This window comes from Argopecten irradians, chromosome 5 (assembly GCF_041381155.1).
Source record: "Argopecten irradians isolate NY chromosome 5, Ai_NY, whole genome shotgun sequence".
Lineage (NCBI taxonomy): Eukaryota > Metazoa > Mollusca > Bivalvia > Pectinida > Pectinidae > Argopecten > Argopecten irradians.
Genome location: NC_091138.1, coordinates 40,512,979 through 40,536,046, shown reverse-complemented (window position 1 = coordinate 40,536,046; position 23,068 = coordinate 40,512,979). Strand labels below are relative to the sequence as shown.

Here is a 23,068-nt window from a genome sequence, read left to right as displayed (position 1 = left end):
AATCTAATTCAGTTTATGTAATTGTAATTCCGATCAACTACGATGTTCTACTATTTACCTTTACAAATAACCATCTTCATGTTTTCTATAGTATCGTAAAAATAAATCTGATATACTTCCCTGTATGATGTCTTCGTAATTTGGTGATATTCTGTTCAGACATTGATTCTTTATATTTGAAAGGCATACAATAAGACGTATTTATTGTTTCTGAAACGTATTTTGCTCAATAATCATAATGTTGTAAATTGGGATTGAAAATTAAATCCTAAACTATCTGGTATAATAAATTTTGAAAAATAATGTATGTCAGCAGTTTTATTTTTACTCCCATTAACTGCTTATTGTATCGCGAGTATTACGGGGATGATTCATATAAGCCTAGCCTGTTATTCCGTCTTTGCATATTACAGAGTTAGCTCCCTTGCGGGTAGGTATCGATTGTTACGTGAATATCTTGTGAGCGCAATTCACGTCGTTTTCACCTAAACGTATGACGTTACGCTCGCAAACATATGAAGTCACAATCAATACCTACCTGCAAGTGCAGATAACTCTGTAATATGCAAATTATAATAAGTGCTTATTTACATTCATAATAAATGAAATATTGAAATGAAATGATAACTTTCTAAGTATAAACCATCGTCCACAGATGCTAATGTTAAGGACATACTAAGCATGTAAACTTATGAAGATGATGCTTCGTATAGCGCCCTTGATTTAGTGCACATATCAGGAAGCCCGACCAGGCGTTCATTAAGATCTAGAGCATCCACCATCATAACAATCTATAGAGCTAGGGCACATCTATTCACGGGATGGCGGATTATGCTGATCTTGTCTTATGGCGAGGTTAAAGGCCCACTACCTTTCCGAAACGGTTTTAAATTTTTTAAATGGTAAAACAATATCGATAATTTTGTAGAGTCGCAAAAATATTTAACGGTTTTAATTTTTTTACTTTAAAAAGCCCAATAATATAGGCAGGTTTAGCGGACTACATCATGATATGAAGTTATGGAGATTAGCCTCCAACTGTACAATATGTGGGGGAGGGAACTGAAGCGAGGCACATCATATGTTCTCACTTCCATCTATTGTACAGTTTAAGGCTGATATCTAACTTAGAGTATAGCAATTCGTTGTGTTAATATAGAACATTTATTTTTTAATATAAGCCAGATTTTTTGCTTTTGTCTATGAGCTAGTGTAACCTTTCAATATGAATTGATGACAGAACCTTTAAAATATCTAAGTCGAAACATATCATTATGAATTTGCGATATTTGGTGAATCAATAAGGGTGACATTGAGTTGCCAGGCAGTGACGGTCCACTCCAGGCGGTATTTAGGATGACATGGACAATGCCGGGCACTGACGGTCCACTCCAGGCGGTATTTAGGATGACATTGAGTTGCCGGGCAGTGACGGTCCACTCCAGGCGGTATTTAGGATGACATTGATAATGCCGGGCATTGGCGGTCCACTCCAGGCGGTATTTAGGATGACATTGAGTTGTCTGGCAGTGACGGTCCACTCCAGGCGGTATTTAGGATGACATTGACAATGCCGGGCAGTAATGGTCCACTCCAGGCGTTATTTAGGATGACATTGAGTTGCCGGGCAGTAAAGATCCAGTTCAGGCGGTATTTAGCTATAGGATGACATTGTTTTGCCGGGCAGTGACGATCCAGTTCAGGCGGTATTTAGGATGACACTGAGTTGACGTTCAGTAAAGATCCAATCCAGGTGGTATTTAAGATGACATTGAGTTGCCGGGCAGTGACGGTCCACTCCAGGCTGTATTTAGGATGACATTGAGTTGCCGTTCAGTAGAGATCCAATCCAGGTGGTATTTAGGATGACATTGAGTTGCCGGGCAGTGACGATCCTTCCAGGTGGTATTTAGGATGACATTGAGTTGCCGGGCAGTGACGATCCTTCCAGGTGGTATTTAGGATGACATTGAGTTGCCGGGCAGTAGAGATCCATTCAGGCGGTATTTAGGATGACATTGAGTTGCCGGGCAGTAAAGATCCAATCCAAGCGGCATTTAGGATGACACAGCCAGTGCCAGGCAGTGACGGTCATTCCATTTGGTATTTAGTATTTGAACCGGAACCGGAAATGAAGAAACGGTTAGTGTACAGTAGATTTGTAAAATTTAACAAAATAAAGCGAATGCTTTAATTATATAAACTTAGCTATCTAACCTGAAATATAACCTGTACAAAAGTATATACAATTTTAATCTACACAACATTTGCAATTGTTTCGCAGTGTTCAATTTTTTGTGGTTATTCAAGTCTGTAAAATCCATGGTAACCAAATTTGAGTTGGAACCCCATCACCCCTAAGTTTATGCAGCATAATATGAAGTTATGGAGATTAGCCTCCAACTGTACAAAATGTGGGAGAGAGAACTGAAGCGAGGCCCATCATATGTTCTCACTTCCATCTATTGTACAGTTTGAGGCTGATCTCTAACTTAGAACATAGCAATTCGTTGTGTTTATATAGAACACTTATTTTTTAATATAAGCCAGATTTTTTGCTTTTGTCTATGAGCTAGTGTAACTCTTCCCATGTACATTCAACCATGACAAACCCAATATAGTCAATTGCAACATAGAAGTACCATGCCTGTGTTATTTGTGATGAACAGCATTCACGTATATGAATAAATGCACGAAAAATGCTTTTAAGTTGGGCAGTTCCTATTTGTAAATTTAATTTCACCATGTCCATCGACAGTGATATAGGTACATTACTTTCTCAATATAAGCGATAAAATAACATGGTTAAAGTGACGTTTATATCTAAAAAGACTAAAAACATTAATTTTAACAGTAAATAGTGACAAGCTTTCGAAATATTTCTGACGTGTTAAAGAAATGACATATGTGAAACTAGACCAATCCAGGCGTTTGTTAGTAAGGGTCCTGCAAAAGTGTCCGTATATTTCCAGGCCATTTCAAAACAGTCAGTGCCCACAGAACTTTCATTGTAATAGTAGGTTTGAAAAATGTCGGCCTCTCTAGGAACCATAGTAACCATCTTGGTTTTATTAAATGCCATCAGCTGTTACATGTCGATTTTATGAGTAATTAATGCCGAAACACACATGTTTTTATTTATGTCGATTTCATGACCTACCTTTAACCCCGAAACACAATTTTTATTTTTATTTATCAACATGCAAGACGTGTATCATTTCTCCCCATTAAGTTTTTTAGACAAAAATTTTATTAATTATGCATATTTTTCTGGTTGCAACAAATGTTTTTTTATTTTACCGTCCATGATATATTTCGGATATATTAGGAGTGAAAACATAGGGAGATATTTTTTTTAAACAAACGTACATTTTGACAAAAAATGTTTCTTAAAATGTGGAGGCAAACAATGGTTTGGATAAGTCAATAACATTGATTATCAATCGATTAATCAAATGAACAATTGAACGAACGAACGGACTGACGGGCAAATTCATAAATAAACTTATTTACCGAACGAGGGGCTTTGTGATTTTTATGAGTATCAGAAGAAAAGTCATGTGATCGGTCTTCATAGCATTCATTGCAGTTAGTTATCGTTTATGTTTACATAATGGGGTTTGTAAACACCTACATTATGTATGTCGCCCCTCATTAGTGAACTCCAACCTCACATGATTCCGATTGACTTTTAACTTTGGACAAATTTTAATAGCTTGTTTGTTTGTCTGATTGATTATTATATCTTCCTATTAACAGCTAATGTCAAGTTAGGACGGCCCACAATGTATGCAGTGTGTAATGCGTGTGAAGTGAGAGGTGTGTGTTTTGGGAGACTGCAGTATGTTCGTGTTGTGTCTTCTTGTATAGTTGAACTGTTGCCCTTTTTATAGTTCTATATCACTGAAGCGTGCCGCCGAAGACACCAAGCAACACACCCCACCCGGTCACATTATACTGACAACGGGCGAACCAGTCGTCCGACTCCCTGTTCGCTGAGCGCTAAGCAGGGGCAGAAACTACCACTTTTATAGACTTTGGTGTTCTCGGTCAGGGGACAGAACCCAGAGCCTTCCTCACAGGGGCGAACGCTCAAACTTTAATAGCGTATTTTCTTTTAAGTTGTATTTATAACAGGTACTTCCTTATATATAGTATAAATATTATAATATTAGCATTCTATTTATGCACTATGTTTTATGTCGGAAAGATATTATGACGCAGTATGTGGTGGGTAGATTCCTTGAAATAGACGAGAAACGTCTAATTACTACGGTATAAACAATTAACGCGTGAATGTTAATTATCATGTTTAACTAAACTCTTGTATAGTTAATTTTGAACGACACAAGCTTGTGTCTTTCAAAATTTGAAAAAAAATCATTATTCTCTCTGCATGCCTGTAATTGGTCAGTTTGTTTCTCCTGAAGTGACAGTTTTATTATGAGACATTCCAGGGATGGATATAACGACAGTGACAGTAACCCCTGGAGTAGCGAGGATGACGAAAGCCTAACAGACTTGGTATACGTGTAATGATAGTCACGTTATCTTGATCTGAATCCAGGGCACAGACGGGGGACTGACCAGTGTAATCTACAACTAATTGAAGGTCATTGCCCTACATTCTACGGTAGCTAGATAAGTCAGAGAAAGACTGAATGCTTCTACTGGGTATGTACAATTTACCCTGCCGTTTATATTGTAAGGTGTATATAATTGTATTTTTCTTCCAGTGATGTAATTGACACTGCATTGTATCAAATACGTGCATAATTATATACCTGACTTTTTTTTTGCATCAGTTACCACGAACAATATCGTCATCATGAGGATTCTTTAAAAATCTTCTCAGATTTTACCCTAAAAATATTTGACCTATTTAGGATACATTACATGCACACTAAACACACGCACCTGAATATATTCATTAGAAGTAGCAAACAACAATATTTCAACATCTGCGCGACATTCTGGGCAATCTTCGGAAATTAAACATGATTATTCGCAGATTGTCGGAAATTTCTCCGAGAGGTTCCGATTAAAATAACAGTAGTGTTTTCGGATTCCATTCCTTTTAAGAAAACATTTTTTTAATAGTATTGGGTAATGATTTAGAATTTAAAAATGTATATCGGTGATTCATAAATCATTTCTCCAATATCACATATAGAGTGTTGTATTAAATGTCAGACAATTTATTGTGCGTAGGTTCACATTTCAATTAGTTACTCCCATAATATTAGAGGGTATCGACCAGCATATTTTTATCGGACTTTATTTAACTGACCTGTAACACACTAATTTTTCAAAAATGTTTTGGATGATCCTTTGAATTCGTCACTTTCCGTACACGACAACGGAAAGTGCCGAAGATGCCCGATTGATCTGTTATTTTTGTAGAGTAAATCAATAATATTGAAGTTTAACAAGGACATAGATCATTTAAAAATCCACGAGGGTAGTTCTTAAAATAATGTTATGTTATAGTTTCTATGTTGAAAATTTTAAAATAATGTTATGTTATAGTTTCTATGTTAAAATTTTATGTTACGTCAACTGAAGATCTGATGAAATAAAATGATGTGTACTGCAGCACGAGGGACGCTGTCGTCTGCTTCTCTGATCCACTTTTTTTTATATGACTTGTGTATGAAGTCATCTTCCTCTGACAATGAGTCGGTAAATGATACATTACTACATTTATAGCACGTAACATCAGGTTTAGTATTCATACATATATTACAATGCTCCATGCTTATTTTACATTGGAAGAGATTCAGAGGTTGGTATAGTACTGTACATGTGTATGTAGCAAATTCAAACGTTGTGTATGTAGCAAATTCAAACAGACAATACTCCGTTGCAGAATCTGATTTGTAGAAAAAAATACATGTTTGTGTTTCATTTTCTGATGTGAGCAAAACGGAATTCATGCTACATGTAGCTAATGCATGGGATGTAACAAAAATTCTTCCTCAAACATGAATCCTCAAACATGAATTATATGGATCTGTCATTGATTCATACATCAATAATTTTCAGAACTAGTGAATACGTGACATACAGCGACAACTGCACAGACGGAACATCTCCGGATGTTGTTTTTTTTTTTTACCGTAACCCGTCTCTCCGTTGTCTTCACTAATGTAAATGACCTTGCATACATTTACATTTGTAAACATTTCACAGGAAAAAAATATTCGTAAGATTGAATTAAAATTTAATACTTCATATGATGTAAATTGTCAATTTCGTGTATTAATGTAAGCTTTTATGAAGAGGACGAATCTTCTTTTATTTTTTTTAAAACTCTGATACAAAGTGTCACACGGCCATTGTAGTCATTAGATAGTTCTGAAAGTTTGTAAAAATCGATTTTATGGTAAAGTTTTTTCCCATGTACTCATGCGCGGTTACTATATATTAACTTAGTTTATTGTTCGAGGAAACTGTAAGGTCGACGAGTAATTGACTAGAATTTAGAGGAAGACTAAAAGACGCCGCTATTGGACTAAATATATGATTTAGGCTTTAAAACGCTGTCTAATTAAAATTGGTTTACAACACTGATGTGGTTTAAGACCGTTTCAAGGCTACGCTCTATTTTTATAAACATGTTGAGATGTCGCGCAACTTCTCCAATGAGGAATTCCCTGTTGTTACCACTTTGCCGATATATTTTTTTTATTACAGTCAGCAAATTATATTCAATATTACGCACAGACTTTCTGCATCCACTTAGACGTATTAAGTATCTACGCATATACAGATGTTTTATACGTAATCGTCCGCCCAAACACTACATGCTACGAAACATGATAATCGTGGTATTAAATTTGCATATGGGACAAAGACGGCCAGAGAATAACACAATTTCCTAGGAAGTTCTTGTTTTCTGTTAAATGGAATACAGGTGGACTTTAATGCACCATAAACTTAAATTATAGCTCTTGGTCGGGACCGGCGGTATGCATGTGTGTACACACGGCGAAATAAAGAAAAAGTAACACACTCGGATATAGCTGCAGGTATCTTCTGCACTGACTCATCCAATTACATAATACAGGTGCGATGAGATTTGTGAACAATTGACAAATTGACTTACATAAGTACTTCCGTTGGTTCGATATCTTTAAAAAAAAGAAGTATTGTTTGTCTTTACTGTTTGGAATATCTAGAACATGCAATATGTATTAACGTTGGTAGTATATATACATATAGGGTCTAGCTGTTTAGTTGTCAAGTTATACCCGATCAACGTCATTTAACTTCATCGATTTATAAATGAAATTAGGTTTAACAAGTTAAGCCAAGTTGATCAAAATGGTTATTACTAGTCCGAATGATTGAACATTTCGGTGGACTTTATATCTGTGCCACACACAATTAAAATGCTCCCTGTCTTTCTTGACAAATATTTGTTGATCATATTATGGTTACACGGTTAAGCCTGGTTTGTTTACTACTGCTGGGTTGTTTACATACATACAGAAGTCGTTTAGTTTGTGTTAAGGCATACATAGAATTATTAATTTTACATGAATAAAGAAAAAGTATTGTCGTTCTAAAATATATGCTGATCGGAGTGATTTAAGATCAGAACTTACATTGTAATTATCATGCGATGCATATTTAAAACAAATCTAGCCTTACATGTGAAATGTGTACAATTTTACAATTTCATTGACAGAGCTCGTCAGTGTAAATCCACAAACTAAATATATGTTTTAGGAATCTGACTGACCTTTGATCTCTGTGAGCACGTGGTATTCTATTGTTTACATTTGGCAGACATTTGTTACACTAGTGCACTCAATGCACAGCTGCCCGATATTGGGATTCCGTCACAGGCATGTGTTTGTGCCCCCATGTGGGGCCCCACACGGTAAATCTAGACGAGAACGGAAGAACTCGATCGCGGTAAGAGAAGGTTGAATGTTGACAGTGAATGTAACGAGTCAGGGGGATTTTTCACCCCGAACATTATGTCAACTGGTCTTGTCACGATATGAATGATTCCGTGTAAATACTGACCATTTGGAATCGACTATTTCACAGGAAGTGGTTTAGGCTTAATTTGGCCTGCACAAGAGTAGGCTTTAAGCTGATCGATCTCGTCTTGTGTTTGGGAATTAACGTTATTTTCACGAGTTCGCCATGGTGGATTATGTTGTTAATGTTCAATACACTGGTCATTGATATCGTGAAATATCAGAAAATCTTTCTCCAAATTCAGTGTTGTTTACGCTTGTCAACCCACGTGTTCTGTAAGTATACATATACAGTATGGGGCCCACATACGGGGAAATCATTTATCGATTGTTTCAGGTTAAATAATAAGTTCTCTGATGTATTATACTGTTTAAATTAATGCTAAATACATATTTTCTTGCTAAGATATTTTAACTATGTCACTATAGGTCCCATGATAACGAGGACTGGCCCAGTTAATTTGTAATTCTATTTTCATTGTGTACCGTGATATCGGCGAGGGGTGATATTTTCCCGCTGTTTTCACAGAAGTTTATTCATTAAAATCGGTCTACCGGCAAGACATGGAAGGACTATACAGTTTAGATGCGTTCCGATGAACTTCTTTGGAAGACACACTAGACTAATTATAGCAATTATGGGTTTCTAAACAACCTTGTTTTCACAGCTGCAGCTAGCAAATAGAGAAGTTTGAAGTGGTAAGAGACATGTAGCAAAATTATTGAATTCAGAAGTCATTTGTTATATATATCAGCTTTAAGCTTTAGTAACATATACTGTATTTGATTCATCAACCTTTCATTACAGATACATGTATTAATCATGCAATTTTATATGCGCCTGTTTTGTTTTGCAAAATATGCACACTATGGAATGCTAGTTTTCTTCATGTACACTCTTGTTTTACTCTGCCTACAAGCATGATAAGTAATTATTTAAAGGTCTATTATGTACCTTTCCGGAGCAAAACATACATGTTTCTTAAAAAACATCAATAACATCAGAAAATGTATACCGATGACCTAAGATGAGGTTACAACACCACACGTATGCTGCTAGATTTCCTCCGTGATATATGATAACAGTAGAGAGCTATTTCGCTGTTATGTTATTTGGCGCTTTGATAGTCAACTACCGCGCGGTATTTAGGACGACGGCGGGAAACATAAGACGACCCACGTTATAAAAATTAACATTTTATTTATTTTATTCAAATTATTCAGAAGGTGATGATACGTGTAGTATTAAAGGTAAGTTAATTACTTTTACGACTCTACAAAATTATCGATCTCGTTTTACTTTCCCTTTTTAAAAATTAAAGAGCCGTTTCGGAAAGGTAGTGCATAACTGTGCACACATAAAAACAACCCAAAGCGCATATATTGTTTTAAAGAACATACAGATGTAACAAATAGAAATCTTTGATAATACCATCATTGATTATACAAACTTATTTGGTAATTGGTGAATTCAGAAATCGCTTTTACGTAAGTGATTTCGATCTTCGTGCATGTGTCTGACATTTCAGACTTTATGAGTTTATGTACACGTGAGTGGTGCCCTTTCTAAGTACATGTTTCGTATTTAACACGTGAATGTGTTCCGTACGACCAACATAAAGAACCACTAGTTCATTAACAAACTCATTTATACATGCTATATGACCGAAAGCGGACTGTCAAAAATAGCTTCACATATGACCTTTTTATTTTTTGTTTACTTATGAACCTAAGTAAATCTATAAGTTTGAGTAAAATACATATTTATGGCGTGTTTCGATCGACATCTGAATATACAGAACTCATTTTAGGTTAAAGTCCTTTTGAATTGTGTAACATTTAGGTACAAAACGCTTCGTATTTACATACGCAACGTTTTAAGTAACAAGACACTCTAAAAGCAGTTTCTGCACAGCATAAAAACGTGATATTTAGGTACAAAACTCTCCGACTAACGTCATGTTCTGTACATAATACATTCACATTATTTAGTACGAAAGGCGCTTGTGTCCCTTAATATAGAAGCTACATGTTGGAGTCTCATTAATAATCCCGACAATGACTGAAGTAATGCGAGATGCACATATTCTCATAGTCTGGCTGGAAAGTAAGGCCTGTGAACTGTGAGTATTCTCTGAGGGCATACTCCTTACTGGTTTATGCCTTTCCAATTAACTAAATGAATCGATATCATTAACAAATTAAGAAGTACATATAATACGTATATATGAAAACTTTCATTCTATGTATATGTTGTATCCGCATCGTCAATACTCCATGGGTTACTATCACTGTCGTTATATCTACCCCTGGAATGTCATAACAAAACGAAAGGCTCTGCTCTGCAACAACAACTGATAATTAAGCAGTTGGATTTTTGATGTAAATCAAATGAGTCCAATAACCGAACAATGTGATTGATTTTATGGTTTTGATATTCAAACGAAGTTTCTGCTGGCCTGTGATTGGTAGTGACGAAATCATTATATTTGTAATTAGAAGTAATACATTGATTGGTAATCGATTAATCACTAATTTGTCAGTTTTTTCTCTCTCTTGAACTGCCTTTAATTTTGCCATAAAATGGTCCAACAGCGGATATAACGACAGTGAGAGTAACCACTGCACGAAACTGTATCGAGATCGTGGAACCGCATGTACACTGTAATATGTAATACTTGAACATGTGACTTTGACTTTGTGAAATTACACAATTTTGGTCATCGAATGACCATTCTTAGTAAAATCATTGTCTTCTAAACACTGAAGCGGTATGAGCGTTTTTGAAGAGTATGCATTCGTTTCGTGTATGAAGTAATTTTATCAATATTTACAAAACGAATATCTAAGTTACATAAAACATTTGTATGTACATATGCAGCCGATACTTGTGTCATGATTGGAAACGCAGTACATAAATGGTAAAGGTCACTAGAACGTGACCCCTAGTGGGGAGTTTTCAGATCCTCTATGCGTCATGGTATTAAAAGCCCACTACCTTTCCGGAGAAAACATCAAGGTTTCGTTAAAACATTGATAACATCAGAAAATATATACCAATGGCCTAAGATGATGTTACAACACCAAACATATGCAAGATTTCCTGCGTAATGTTTGATAACAGTGGAGAGTTATTTCGCTGTTTTGTCGTCTGACGCAGTGATAGTCAACTACCGCGCGGTATTAAGGACGACGGCGGGAAACATAAGACGACCCGCGTTATGAAAATTAACATTTTATTTATTTTAATAAAAATTTTCAGAATGTGATGACACGTGTAGCATTAACGGTAAGTTAATAACTTTAGCGACTATACAAAAATATCGATCTCGTTTTACTTTCCCATTTTTGGGCCTCTTGTAAAAATTAAAAGCCGTTTCGAAAGGTAGTGGGCCTTTAACGGATCTGTATTTAAATCTGTTTTGTAGTGTCAGAGTGCATTACATGTATGAAGAACATGAATCGGTCATGTTAGAGGGTTTGTACGCTTGCTATCGTTTTTTCCGACAAATACGAATAACCACAATTACATATTTCTGTAGAAGAACAGGGAAAATACACATTCCTGTCGAGTGCCCCGACCAGGAATCGAACCCGGGTCTCCGGCGTGGAAATCTACGACTCTACCGACTGAGCCAAAGAAGTATGCTCCGTCAGCTGAGTGACAGAGACCGTATTTAAAACTATGTACAAGTCACACCGACCCGCTCCTTTTACATTTCATAGATTATGTCATCGGAATAGATTATGTCATCGGAGACAGTCGATCAAAAGGCCGTCATTTCTACTAAAACTTGCCCTAAAGGTAGAAGAGGGTTAGAATTTGCACCTGTTGCGCTTATTGCGTTGAATGTAAAGCAACTAAAGGGATATCATCTCTTGTCTTCTTCGAAACGTCCCCCTTGACACCGCCTCGGAGGCTCCTGACAAACCTTAATCTAAAAACTATTAGTTACCGCTTTTGCTTATGTTAGTGATCAGTTTAAAAGGAATGGGATGTCTTTAACAACGAGATATAATACTAATATACCACTGACTCCCGAAACACATCCACACACACAGCACATTGCATACAGGGGGAGTCATCCATAAATGATTGATTGATAGCTAGTTGTTAAAAGTATTCTAAACCAATCTATAAAAATATTATCCTACTTAAACTGAATTAATCACTTCTGAAATATCGGTCAAGTTTATTGTCGTTTGTTCCTCTGATAATCTAGACATTGTAGTCAACGGACTGCTCTTCTGGTCGCCGTCTGTATTTAAATTGAAAACTAACACATCTTTGTCCATTTTCTTTCAGGGCATAGCGAGGTAACACTAGGTCCCTTACACAGCTGTGACTGAAGCGCGACTTGAACCACTTGTCCGAGACCTAGTCCAGCATTACCATGGACTACCACGGATGGCGAAAGTACCTGGTGGCCGTTTGGGCCTTTGTGGAAACATTTCTATTCGCTGGCCTGCTGTATGGCTGGGCGTCCGTAAACTGGATTCTCAAACAGGAAAATGTTTATGCTGACTTGTGTCCCGAAACACCTTTCAAAACGAACGCGAGTGTAAACGGAAGTGACGTTGTTGTGTTTTATGACCTTGGTGACAACGCTACGACGACGTATAATGGAACTGAAGTTGGACAGGGAGCGCCACCTGTGAGACACAGATCCACGTGTAAACCACAAGACGAGAAATTTGCTCTATGCTTCACGATTGGCTCGGCACTGTTTTGCGCTAGTTCGGCCCTATTCGGACAGATCAACTACAAATTTGGGACCCGCATTACTCGGATCTGTTCTATGTTAGTATAAAATGAGATATTCAAGGCATTGGTTTATCATTTACTTTTCGAGTATACCACTATATGACTCTATTCATATCATTTATTTTTGGTTCCGAATTGAATGTAACTATCAAAATGCAATTTGTAAATGATAGACCAACCAACATTACTTTGTATCTGAATACCTACTTTATGTTTTGATGACGTCGGTACTCCACGACAGAAAATATTTTTTATTAATTTACATATATGTAGTTTAATTGATTGCAAGTTATGATCAAATCATTTATGATTTTTCGACAGGGTCATCTTCATGGCTGGAACTGTAATGTTCGCTTTTGTGGATACAGGTAAGCGACTAATTTGATTGGCTTGTCAAATTGTGTAGATAACCACGACTAATTGATTGGCTTGTCAAATTGTGTAGATAACCACGACTAATTTGATCGGCTTGTCAAATTGTGAAGATAACCAAACGATGTTGATCAAGAGGTATTGATATCGTAATCCAATATGCTTTCTTGCCTTTTAATTTCTCGATTTCCATTACCAAGTTCCCGAAGAATATTCGCGGATTGAAAAATTCGATGGAAAGTCCTATCAGTATGAACGGTAAAGATATTAATTCCAGTAGACAAACTTTCATGAATTTACGTGGATCGTGGAATTCATGGAAGTAAATCGCACGCGAAAGAAAGATGGTTCACAATATAAGAAATGAAAATAACAGATTTGTTACCCCTTACTATGACCTTAATATATTGAGATTGGCGTCAGAACTCTTAATTCTTGTACGAAATACCTTCAGGCATTCGTTGAACATGATGACTATGCTGCACTTGTTTTATGAAAGACTGCAATAGTTTATTGTAACTGAACATCGCTAACACCAAATTAAGGCACCCACCGATTTTATTTGACTTACAGAAAGGCCCTGGTTGATCTATCCTGGTCTATCCTTCATTGGTATGGGTGGCTTGCCTCTCTTGGTCACCAATGCCCAGGTAAGGTGGCGGCTACGATAACTGAACATATATGGTGAATCAAAACTATCTATTTGGACGCACAGTGATGAACTTGCGCAATGGTAATACTTGCTACACAAACGATATAGAGAAAATACAATTGGCATATTCATATTTTAGGAAATTATCTAACGTGAAGAAGGAAAATATGTATATTGAATAGTATTTAATATCTGGGTTATCATTTGTACAATATGATCTGATAGATTCTGACTCAGATATTTTGTATGATGCTTTAATGGATGCCTGGTTACATTGTAGATTGGGAATTTGTTCCCCAAAGGCAGTTCGACATGGATAGGGCTTCTGTGTGGCGGATTCGACTGTTCATCTGCGATCCAACTCCTGGTCAAAGTAAGCATGGATATTAGATATCGTGATTTTGAATGAGAAACGTTACCAATGGGAACACTGTCCGCGGGGATACAAGGGTTTCCTTCCTTTTCAATCATTATGACATACATAACAACGCAAGTAATTTTGTAATTGACACACGATTCTTTGCTTCTGATAAACTAATAAAATTAATACACCAAATCAGTTTAGGATAAAGGCAAACGAAATGCTATATTTAGGTGCCGAAATATTTTCGACTACAGGAAATGGCACTACAGAGATCTTTACTGACTCAGACATCACATGTTCTATTTCTCAGGTAGCGTATGAAGCTGGCGTGAAAATCCAATATTCCTATGGCCTCCTTACCGGCCTACACTTGATGGTGGGTGTGAGCACATTTGTTTTCCTCCCGAAGATGTTTATCCCCCGTCCATCAGAAGTCGCCACATCTGAAGTAGCCAAGGATGACAAGGCGGTTGATCTACTAGAGAACGAGAAGATGAATCAGAGCGCCAATAACGAAAGTAGGTTTATCACCTCCAGGGGCCAATTTTATTATGCATTTGCATATCGCGGAATTATTTAAAGTTGTACTTCCTGTAATTTGCACCTTAACAAATTGTTGTAAAACATATAATGTGTGAATGTGGATACATATATTCCGAATTTGCATATTACAGAGTTATCTGCACTTGCGGGTAGGTATTGATTGTGTCGTCATGTGTTTGCAAGCGTAACGTCATACTTTTCGGAGAAAACGACGTGAATTGCGCTCACAAAACAATGACGAAACAAATCGATACCTACCCGCAAGGGAGCTAATTCTGTAATATGCAAAGACGGAATATGATGCTTCAGATCCCCAAAAGCATCACATGCCATTCAGATAGATGGAAGAAAAGTCATGCATTATGAAAGCGGCAACAGATCAACGTCATGTTTAAAAACTTTCGGGAAATATCAGAAACCCGAGCTGCATCAAGTGACCGACGTGGCGATACCCGTATAGATCAGAATCTCCAGAGTCGTATCACGTGACCAATTTCGGCAATTCACGTACAGATCGGAATTGATCGGAGCAGACTTCCGAACTCTATTAGAAAGTGTACACGAGAAAAAGTCGGCAATGGAAGGCTTAAAACTTAAAGAGCAAATATGTAAAAACACTTTAAATGCTTTTTCTATGACAAAAAGAGCAAATCATAGTCCATGCAACTTAAACATTCGCTTTAGTGGTGCATATTACCTAATACCACAGTGTTTTTCATTTTGCATGTTTTAAATTTAGTTCATATTTATATGAACTTTCCCAAGTAATGGCTGCTTTAAAATTGACAAAACTGCTTGTGCTGTTACATGTAGAGTTATCCCTCTTGATGTTATACTAGTGATAATACGAGTTCTAAACACATCTCATTTTCCGTACTCTTTCTAGAATGTAGCATCCGATAACATAATTTGTAGATATTCTGTGTCTGGAATCTCTTCTGTCTCTGTCAAATAGTTGGGAGATTCCCTAGGAACACTTCTCTTGTGAGAAAAATTAACTCGAGTAGTTGGCCTGCTTCTGTTGACAAGCACATAACCGTTATTCAGTTTGTATGTCGGTGAAAGTTTCTGTGGATTTATTTTGAAGTTGTAGTCTGGACAAGTTTGGGGCCATTGCTATTACATATACTTGTGAGTATTAGTACCTGTCAAACATATGTGTATACGAAACTTGTATCGAAGCTTTTGTGATATCAATGCAAAACATGAGCACAACTAAAATGTACATCTTATCGCTATTCTGACATCCTCAAAACTAGGAAAACTCTAAAACGCATGCCTTCCATAAATTTGGCTTTGAAACCAGCATCTAATTTCGAGTGAATTAGAAATGAGTGTAAAATGTAAATACAATATCTGGTTTCATTAAGGAGCGTAGATCTAGGTTCCCCGAAGGAGTAATGTGGCTTCATCGCGTACATTAGACATACCAGCGTGTTTAGGTCATTTTCAGGTCAACCCTGCTACAAATCAAGGTCAAGACAAACTCTTTACTTGATTGGTGCTCGTTTTAGAAGAGATGACTTCCCAGATGATCTTTTCATTACTAAACTGAAGAGGCTTTCATAAGCTGAAGATCTGCTAATCGAGTGTTCGGAAGTTTGATTCTTCAAGTATTAGTCTTCAAATCGAGGTGAACTTGTGACCCGTTTGGTGAAGAACTCAAAACAACGGGTTTCTAAAATCCTTTACAAGTTGTCACATTATTGTTTTTTTTGATAATGCCATCTGATAAATTACTGTTTTATAGACGGACAAGTCTACGAGAAGACGACGTTCGAGGTAAGCGATGAAAAGGCGTCCGAGGTACCATCCTTAAAGTCTTGTCTGACGTCAGCAACCTTTCTTCTTCATGTCCTCTGGCTGTGTCTTCTGCAACTCCGCTTCTACTTTTTCCTATCCTCTGTCAACACGTACCTCCATAGGATCACCAACGATGACAAGTACAAAGGTTGGTTCATCGTGTTGTAATTCGATATTGTTTGTAACAAACTTTTTCATTGGCTGATAACTACAGCTTAAAAATTTGCGGAATATATACTTATACATCCTCAAAAGAATAATAAGGAGTCGTAAAATCTAGATTAATATAAATAAGATAGCTTCTCTTTATGTTTGTTTCAGTGAGCTTCTCTTTATGTTTGTTTCAGTGAGCTATTTTACAAATGTGATGTTGTACACTATGCTTGGAGGCTTGTTTTCATCGATGTTCTCCGGAGTGGTATATGACTGGCAGAGACGAATGTTTCAAGGTAATTTTGGAAAGGATTTCACGGCTTTTTGCTTAAAGTAGATTGTTATCAATATACTTATGTCTTTGATGCAAATTCTCAGCTATATGACCATCCTCTGGATAGGGAGACAAATAAATCGACTGTATCAAGCCGTCTCTTCGTGGTAGACTAGAAATTCAAATGGGACATCAGCCACTCGGTGACTTCTTGTTCAATTAACAAATGGCCGAACTAAAAGTTCAACCGTAATATCACGATGACTGAATTCAGGGTCTTTTCTTTCCTAATGATTTTATCGTGTTTTCCTTTTCATTGATTCCTTCTCACGATTTACAAATGTAAAGACCTGGTTGTACCCATAAATTTTTGAGGTGATTTATTTGGGGTAAAAATAAACGATCACAAAAAGTTATTTTACGGTGTAACTGACGTTTTTAGCCTGGGGTAGATTTCAGCGCATGCTATCCAGTTCATGCTGGGGATATGCAATGAATGAGATTCGTTTGGTACTTACCCAAATCTTATAATCTTTAGATAGCCGACATGCCCTAAAGCGGAAGTTGATGCCCGCCATCTTGCCTTTAGTGATCACGTGCGGTTTAGGAATGTTGTTGTCCATCCTGGTTCTCATCCCATACGAGGAGGTCCTTTATTTCGTTTTCATCGTAATGACCTTATACAGGTCATTTATATACAGTGTCGGGGCCGCTTACCTGAGTGCTATGTAAGTAATGCCATGTATTCTCGTATTTATTAGTGACAGAATTAGCATGAATATTATAGAGAATATTTACCTTTTTTAAGATTATAACTCATGATGACGGAACTAGTTTGAATGTTATAGATATATTTACCACTTTTAAAATAAACTCATTTACAACAAGTTAAACGAAATATCGTATCCTAATGTATGTCTTTGGAAGTGATTAAAAGTGCATCATTTGTGTTACTTGAAAATATCAATTACCTAGAGATTTTGAATTTGTCACATTTCATTTTTTACTGACTGCATAAGAAGTAACACTTTGCTTAAATCCAAAATCGTAATTTTACTTTGCTCAATAGAAATTGCAATTTTAAATTCTCTTATTACATGTATTTTACTTAACTAAAAGTTAAACTATGTTTCAAGGATTCCTCTGAAAGCATAATTATGATTTTCAATATTGCACAAGAAATATTTGTCTATATTTTTCGACATCCCCAAAGCTGTTTTTTTTTCTTTTTCTGTGTGAACTGATGTAAAATGTTCATTTCCCTGATCTTTTGAGATGTAATGTTAATTTCCCTGATATTTTGAGATGAAATGTTAATTTCCCTGACATTTCGAGATGAAATGTTAATTTCCCAGATATTTTGATAATTACGTTTTGCCTAGGTTTCCTAACGAGTATTTCGGCTTACTCTATGGAATATGGATCATTGTCGCGGGCCTGGTAGGATTTCTACAGATCGCCTTCTTCACCTGGGCACAGTCCTACCTAGAAGGACCTCTCCACGTACGTATTCATATAGTACCTCTTAGCCTCTGATAGGATTTAATGCTGCTGCTGAAATATTCTTAATATCGTAATTGTGTCTGATTTTGTGAAATTGACCCATGCGGTAAAAAAAGAACTATTTTCCATACCTGTATATAAATATGTCAATGTTTCGGCCGAAGTTATTATTTATATTTCTGTCCCGAGTAATTTAGAAATACAAACATATTGTTTAATAAATTGTTATGCTAGAGTATCTAATCATCAGCGGAAGTCTATAATTCAACACACAATTCTGGTTTCAAGTAAAATCCCCTTTTTAGGTTACTTTTTCCTTACCTGAACTTTCTAAAGATTATCGATTTTGTGTCATCTATTTAAATATGTGTAGTATTTAACTTCATAGTCTAGGGATTTACATCTCTTTTTTTCAGGCGAATCTCTTCTGTCTTGGTTTTGTGACGCTTTCTCTCATCCATCCGATTTACCAGTGGTGGACCTGCCGAAGGGAGACGTATAAACTCTCATAGTAACATAATACGATGAGAAATTATAATTATAGTCATGCGATTACATTCATTGCCGTGTGAAAATCTGGTAATTACAAACGATTAAAGTCACGTGGTCCCGTGAAAATAAAACACACAAAGTCAAGTGGAACAGAGCAAATCTTGGGTTTCATGGACCTTAGTAAATTACAAACTCTCATGATCGTATGGAACCATGAAAAATACAGTTCAAGTGTTCTGATTCCATGTGAATTTTCAAATTTTCTTGTTCGCACTGGGCCGTACCATTTTCCACATGAAACAACAGAAAAGAAGATCGATATCTATGTGATATAGATAGCTTCGTTTGCCGCAATATTTTATCATGAAGCATTACTTTTATCCAGACTGAATGACGATATATCCAATAACTTTATATTTGAAAGAAAGTTAACTGAAGTGTAAAAAAGTGTGGTGCTATTGTTTTCACAAATACGGTTGTTGAATGGAATGAAGATATTATACCCGTTGTTAATGGTTCAACGATTAGTTTCACAAGGTAATTGGAGGGGAATGATTAGTTAAAGATTAACAAATCAGCGAATGATTGATCAATATGGTCTATTTTGTGTATGAAGAGGTGACATTTTGATAAAATACAAAGCATATATGTTTATTGAATTTATTTGAATCAAATTGAGGTCGTGAGTGCAACCAACAAATTTAAATTACGAACGAAAATCGTATTCGTGTTTATCAAACTTAGTATAAAAGTCACTAACATGTTCATATATTACTGTATATAAATCGGCCTTATGTGAAGATATTGATGATCACTCTAGCACATTGTTTGAAACATGTAATTAAATATTTTCATTTGAGATAACGACCTTGATGAGGAATTGATTCATTAAATTTGAGTTCAGGTTAGGAATGAAAGGGGAATTGATTCATTAAATTTGAGTTCAGGTTAGGAATGAAAAAGGACTGTTTTTGTAAGACTTTTGTGCCCCTATACAATGCGAAATATACGGTTTTTAAATTCCTTTTGCAAAGCCTATCATTTACCAGATATGAAAGATCGATGAAAAGCATATATATACGTCGTCACATACTGAGTGATAAATCTACTGTACATTAATTAAAACAAGTTCTATGACGTTTTGGGAGGAAATAAAAAAAAACTAAAGAAAAAAATATAATAATTGATATTGTATAACAAGTATAACTTGTTAACTTTGAACGGAAAAGTAAGAAAGAAAGTAAGAACATGCTTGTACATAAGATTTGTTTTTGTCATACTACCAAAGACGCTTTAATTTGTTTTTTCATTCCTTTCCATTTTATCCATTCATTTATAAGTTAATCCGAGTGATTGCCCGTGCAACAGATGCGTGTTTAAAAACTGATTAATTTTGTCATTCAATGAACTTGAATTCTCAAGATCAATGACAATTTTAATGATTTATTGTGTATTTTAGACTATTTTTTTAAAAAATTTTTCTCGGTTTGAACAATAGCCAATTAATTGATTTGCATTCGAACAAATAAGACATTTTAATTCTGTTTATTGCATTTATACTGAATTTCTGCAAATTAAGCATAATCATATAATGAAGTATTAATTTTTTATCCCTTCCTCCTTTAAAAATTTATTTTCTCTTTTTTTTAAGATTGAGTGTTTTTCATGGATCGTTATTATGGTTGTTCCGAATGAATGTATTAATGTTTCGATAAAAATATTTGTTGATTGGATCGTTTTATAGTTTTAAGTCTGGTGTTCATTACAGTTACGGAGAAATAAAACAGTAACTGAACGACGTAAAAACTAATTAGTTATACATACTTAACTAAGAAGTATAACTTGTATCACTTTGCTTTAGTGAAAAAAAGAAATGAGAAAAAGTGCTATACTATGCGAAATTCTATACAGTGCTTCAATAAAAAGTGCTTCAACATGCTTAAATCTAAAACATTACAAATATTTATATTGCTGTAAGTTATTTTGTGATGATTTTATTTAGGATTTGATGTTTGGATCATGTTTGTGGTGAATTGTTTTTGCGAATACATATCGTTCGTGATAAATGTGAAAATTTATCTTACGTGGAAATAAGTTTTGGTGATGGTAATGAATTCCGCTTTGAAATTTTATTGTATTTTCATCTCATGCCATTGTATTATATAACAATCCAGGTGATTGTCTTTTTTCAAATGTACGTTCATGATTTTATATTTCCGGCTACAATTATCAACACATGACGATAATCCTAAAGATCAAAAGTTTATTTTTGGTAATCATTTTTTTTTTGCTTTAAACTAAACATTTGTTTGTTACTTGGCTCGAGCTCGATAAATAATTCACGTATAAAAAATACGACATTTATAATATAGTTGTGTTTTTTATGAATTCCTATGCATCAAACTCATGTTTTGTTTACGGCCAAAGTTTTTCAGTGTGTTTTTTTATCTTCCTCATTAAAAAATAAAATGGTTTACCCATTTATTCTTCTTTTCATATACATATGTCAGTGCTGATTTTTGATACGTTCCAGTTAATGTATTATTACCTTATATCTTTTATTATGATGGCTGTTGATTCCTCTTTTAGCTGCTTCCTCAGGGGTATCCACATCATTCCAGTGCCAGATAAAACTAGTGATATCGTCGTGTTTTCATTCCTGAGGCTAACATAAATATACAAACAGCACATATTAAATTATTATTGGAATACTACAAAGAATAATTTTGGAATAGAAAAGGAGGATGATTAATTGATATTTCCATGTATAACATATAAGTATAATATTTAGTTTTATTGTAATGGCTTAATTAACAAACATCTTTTTCAGTGTGAATCATGTTTCATCTGAAATATTAACTAACAAAGCAAGCAGCATCTTCAATATCTATCTATTCTGAAATATTATTCATGTCCTCAGTCAGACTAAATGTTTTTCAGTATACTGTAAATATTTCATATGGCACTATTGACGATGAACGTTCTGTATTTGTGGTTGATATGAACACAATGTTATACACAAATGTACATGCCTCAATGACAATACATGTAAGTATATATTTGCTAAGTATATGATGGTGACATATCGCATACGTGTGTTCATAATATTAACGTTGAATGACAAAAAAAAATGAATAAATGCAAGTTATTTTGTATTATGTGTTTATCTATGTTATGTTTGACAAAATATGACAACTCTGTCAAGCAAATCTTCATATTACCCGGCTTTGTTTGTACAACATTTATTTTAGGAAATTGATATTGCAATTCTATACTTATCAAGTTATATAGACAAAAACCTAGTTTTAATTAGAACGATGAACGCGATATGATGTTGTAAGCCTTGTAACGACGTCTAACGTTCAGACATACTATGTAAACAAATGAGTAGCGTTGTACTACTTTACGAATGCACTATATAGGACAAAGTCATGGAGTCTATTACCGGTAAATTTAGTGTATCACAAAAACTTGATCGCCCAATTCAAATCCTTTAAAATAGGATTTCCTTGACTTATACCGCGAGAAATTTGACCCATGAAAACTCATCGGCATTACAGTATTATGTTTCGTCATGCACTTCAATTCTATGTTTAATATATGTAATTAAATATACTTAATTCTCATACAGAGTTGTGTATTCATAGACACGCTCCAAACAGTCAACTAATTGGAAATTAAAAGGCGTAAAAGTTGTTTATGATAAATTATGCTTACATCCCAGGCTGTTGAAATACGAGCTCGAGAATATTAAAGTTCTGATATTCTTAAATGACAACTTAAACAAAAAAAATATCGCCGGTACTTTATATTAATGGTCTAAGATGACGTTTTAAAACCAAACAAATGCATTATTCCTTTTGTGAATAGAAATTATCAATGCATATGTTTTCCATTTTTTGTTGTGTAGCGCAGTGATAGTCCTGTTCGCGTTACATTTGGTAATTAGGACCACGACGGAAACATAATGCGACCCGCGTTATAGGAATTGTTATATTTTCAATTATTCAGTAAGCGATCAAACATTTTAAGTGTAATATAACAGTAAGCTATTAACTTTTCCATTAAAAAAAGCGCGTTGTTTAGGTACATGTATTTACTTTTAAGTGACATTACATTCGGTGCAACCAATACATGGTCCTCTAACGGGACA

At 35.3% G+C, this 23,068-nt stretch overlaps 2 protein-coding genes across 5 annotated transcripts in view; one reads left to right on the top strand and one right to left on the bottom strand.

The window, feature by feature from the left end:
* Positions 1–23,068, bottom strand: part of LOC138323854 (exportin-6-like) — a 603,808-nt gene that overhangs the window by 271,647 nt on the left and 309,093 nt on the right. The gene's annotated exons all lie outside the window — the stretch shown is intronic.
* Positions 4,487–22,541, top strand: LOC138323847 (equilibrative nucleobase transporter 1-like). Of its 4 annotated transcripts, none has more exons than XM_069268740.1 (11): positions 4,487–4,674; positions 12,301–12,795; positions 13,081–13,127; positions 13,705–13,781; positions 14,064–14,156; positions 14,458–14,665; positions 16,441–16,641; positions 16,841–16,942; positions 17,459–17,648; positions 18,303–18,423; positions 18,840–22,541. In XM_069268740.1, exons 2-11 carry the CDS (start codon positions 12,389–12,391, stop codon positions 18,933–18,935), a joined length of 1,542 nt encoding a protein of 513 aa, XP_069124841.1. In that variant the 5' UTR covers positions 4,487–4,674; positions 12,301–12,388; the 3' UTR covers positions 18,936–22,541. The 4 variants fall into 4 exon arrangements, with proteins under 4 accessions (XP_069124841.1, XP_069124839.1, XP_069124838.1 ...); XM_069268738.1 differs by lacking the exon at positions 4,487–4,674 and adding an exon at positions 7,821–7,923; XM_069268737.1 differs by lacking the exon at positions 4,487–4,674 and adding an exon at positions 7,852–8,270.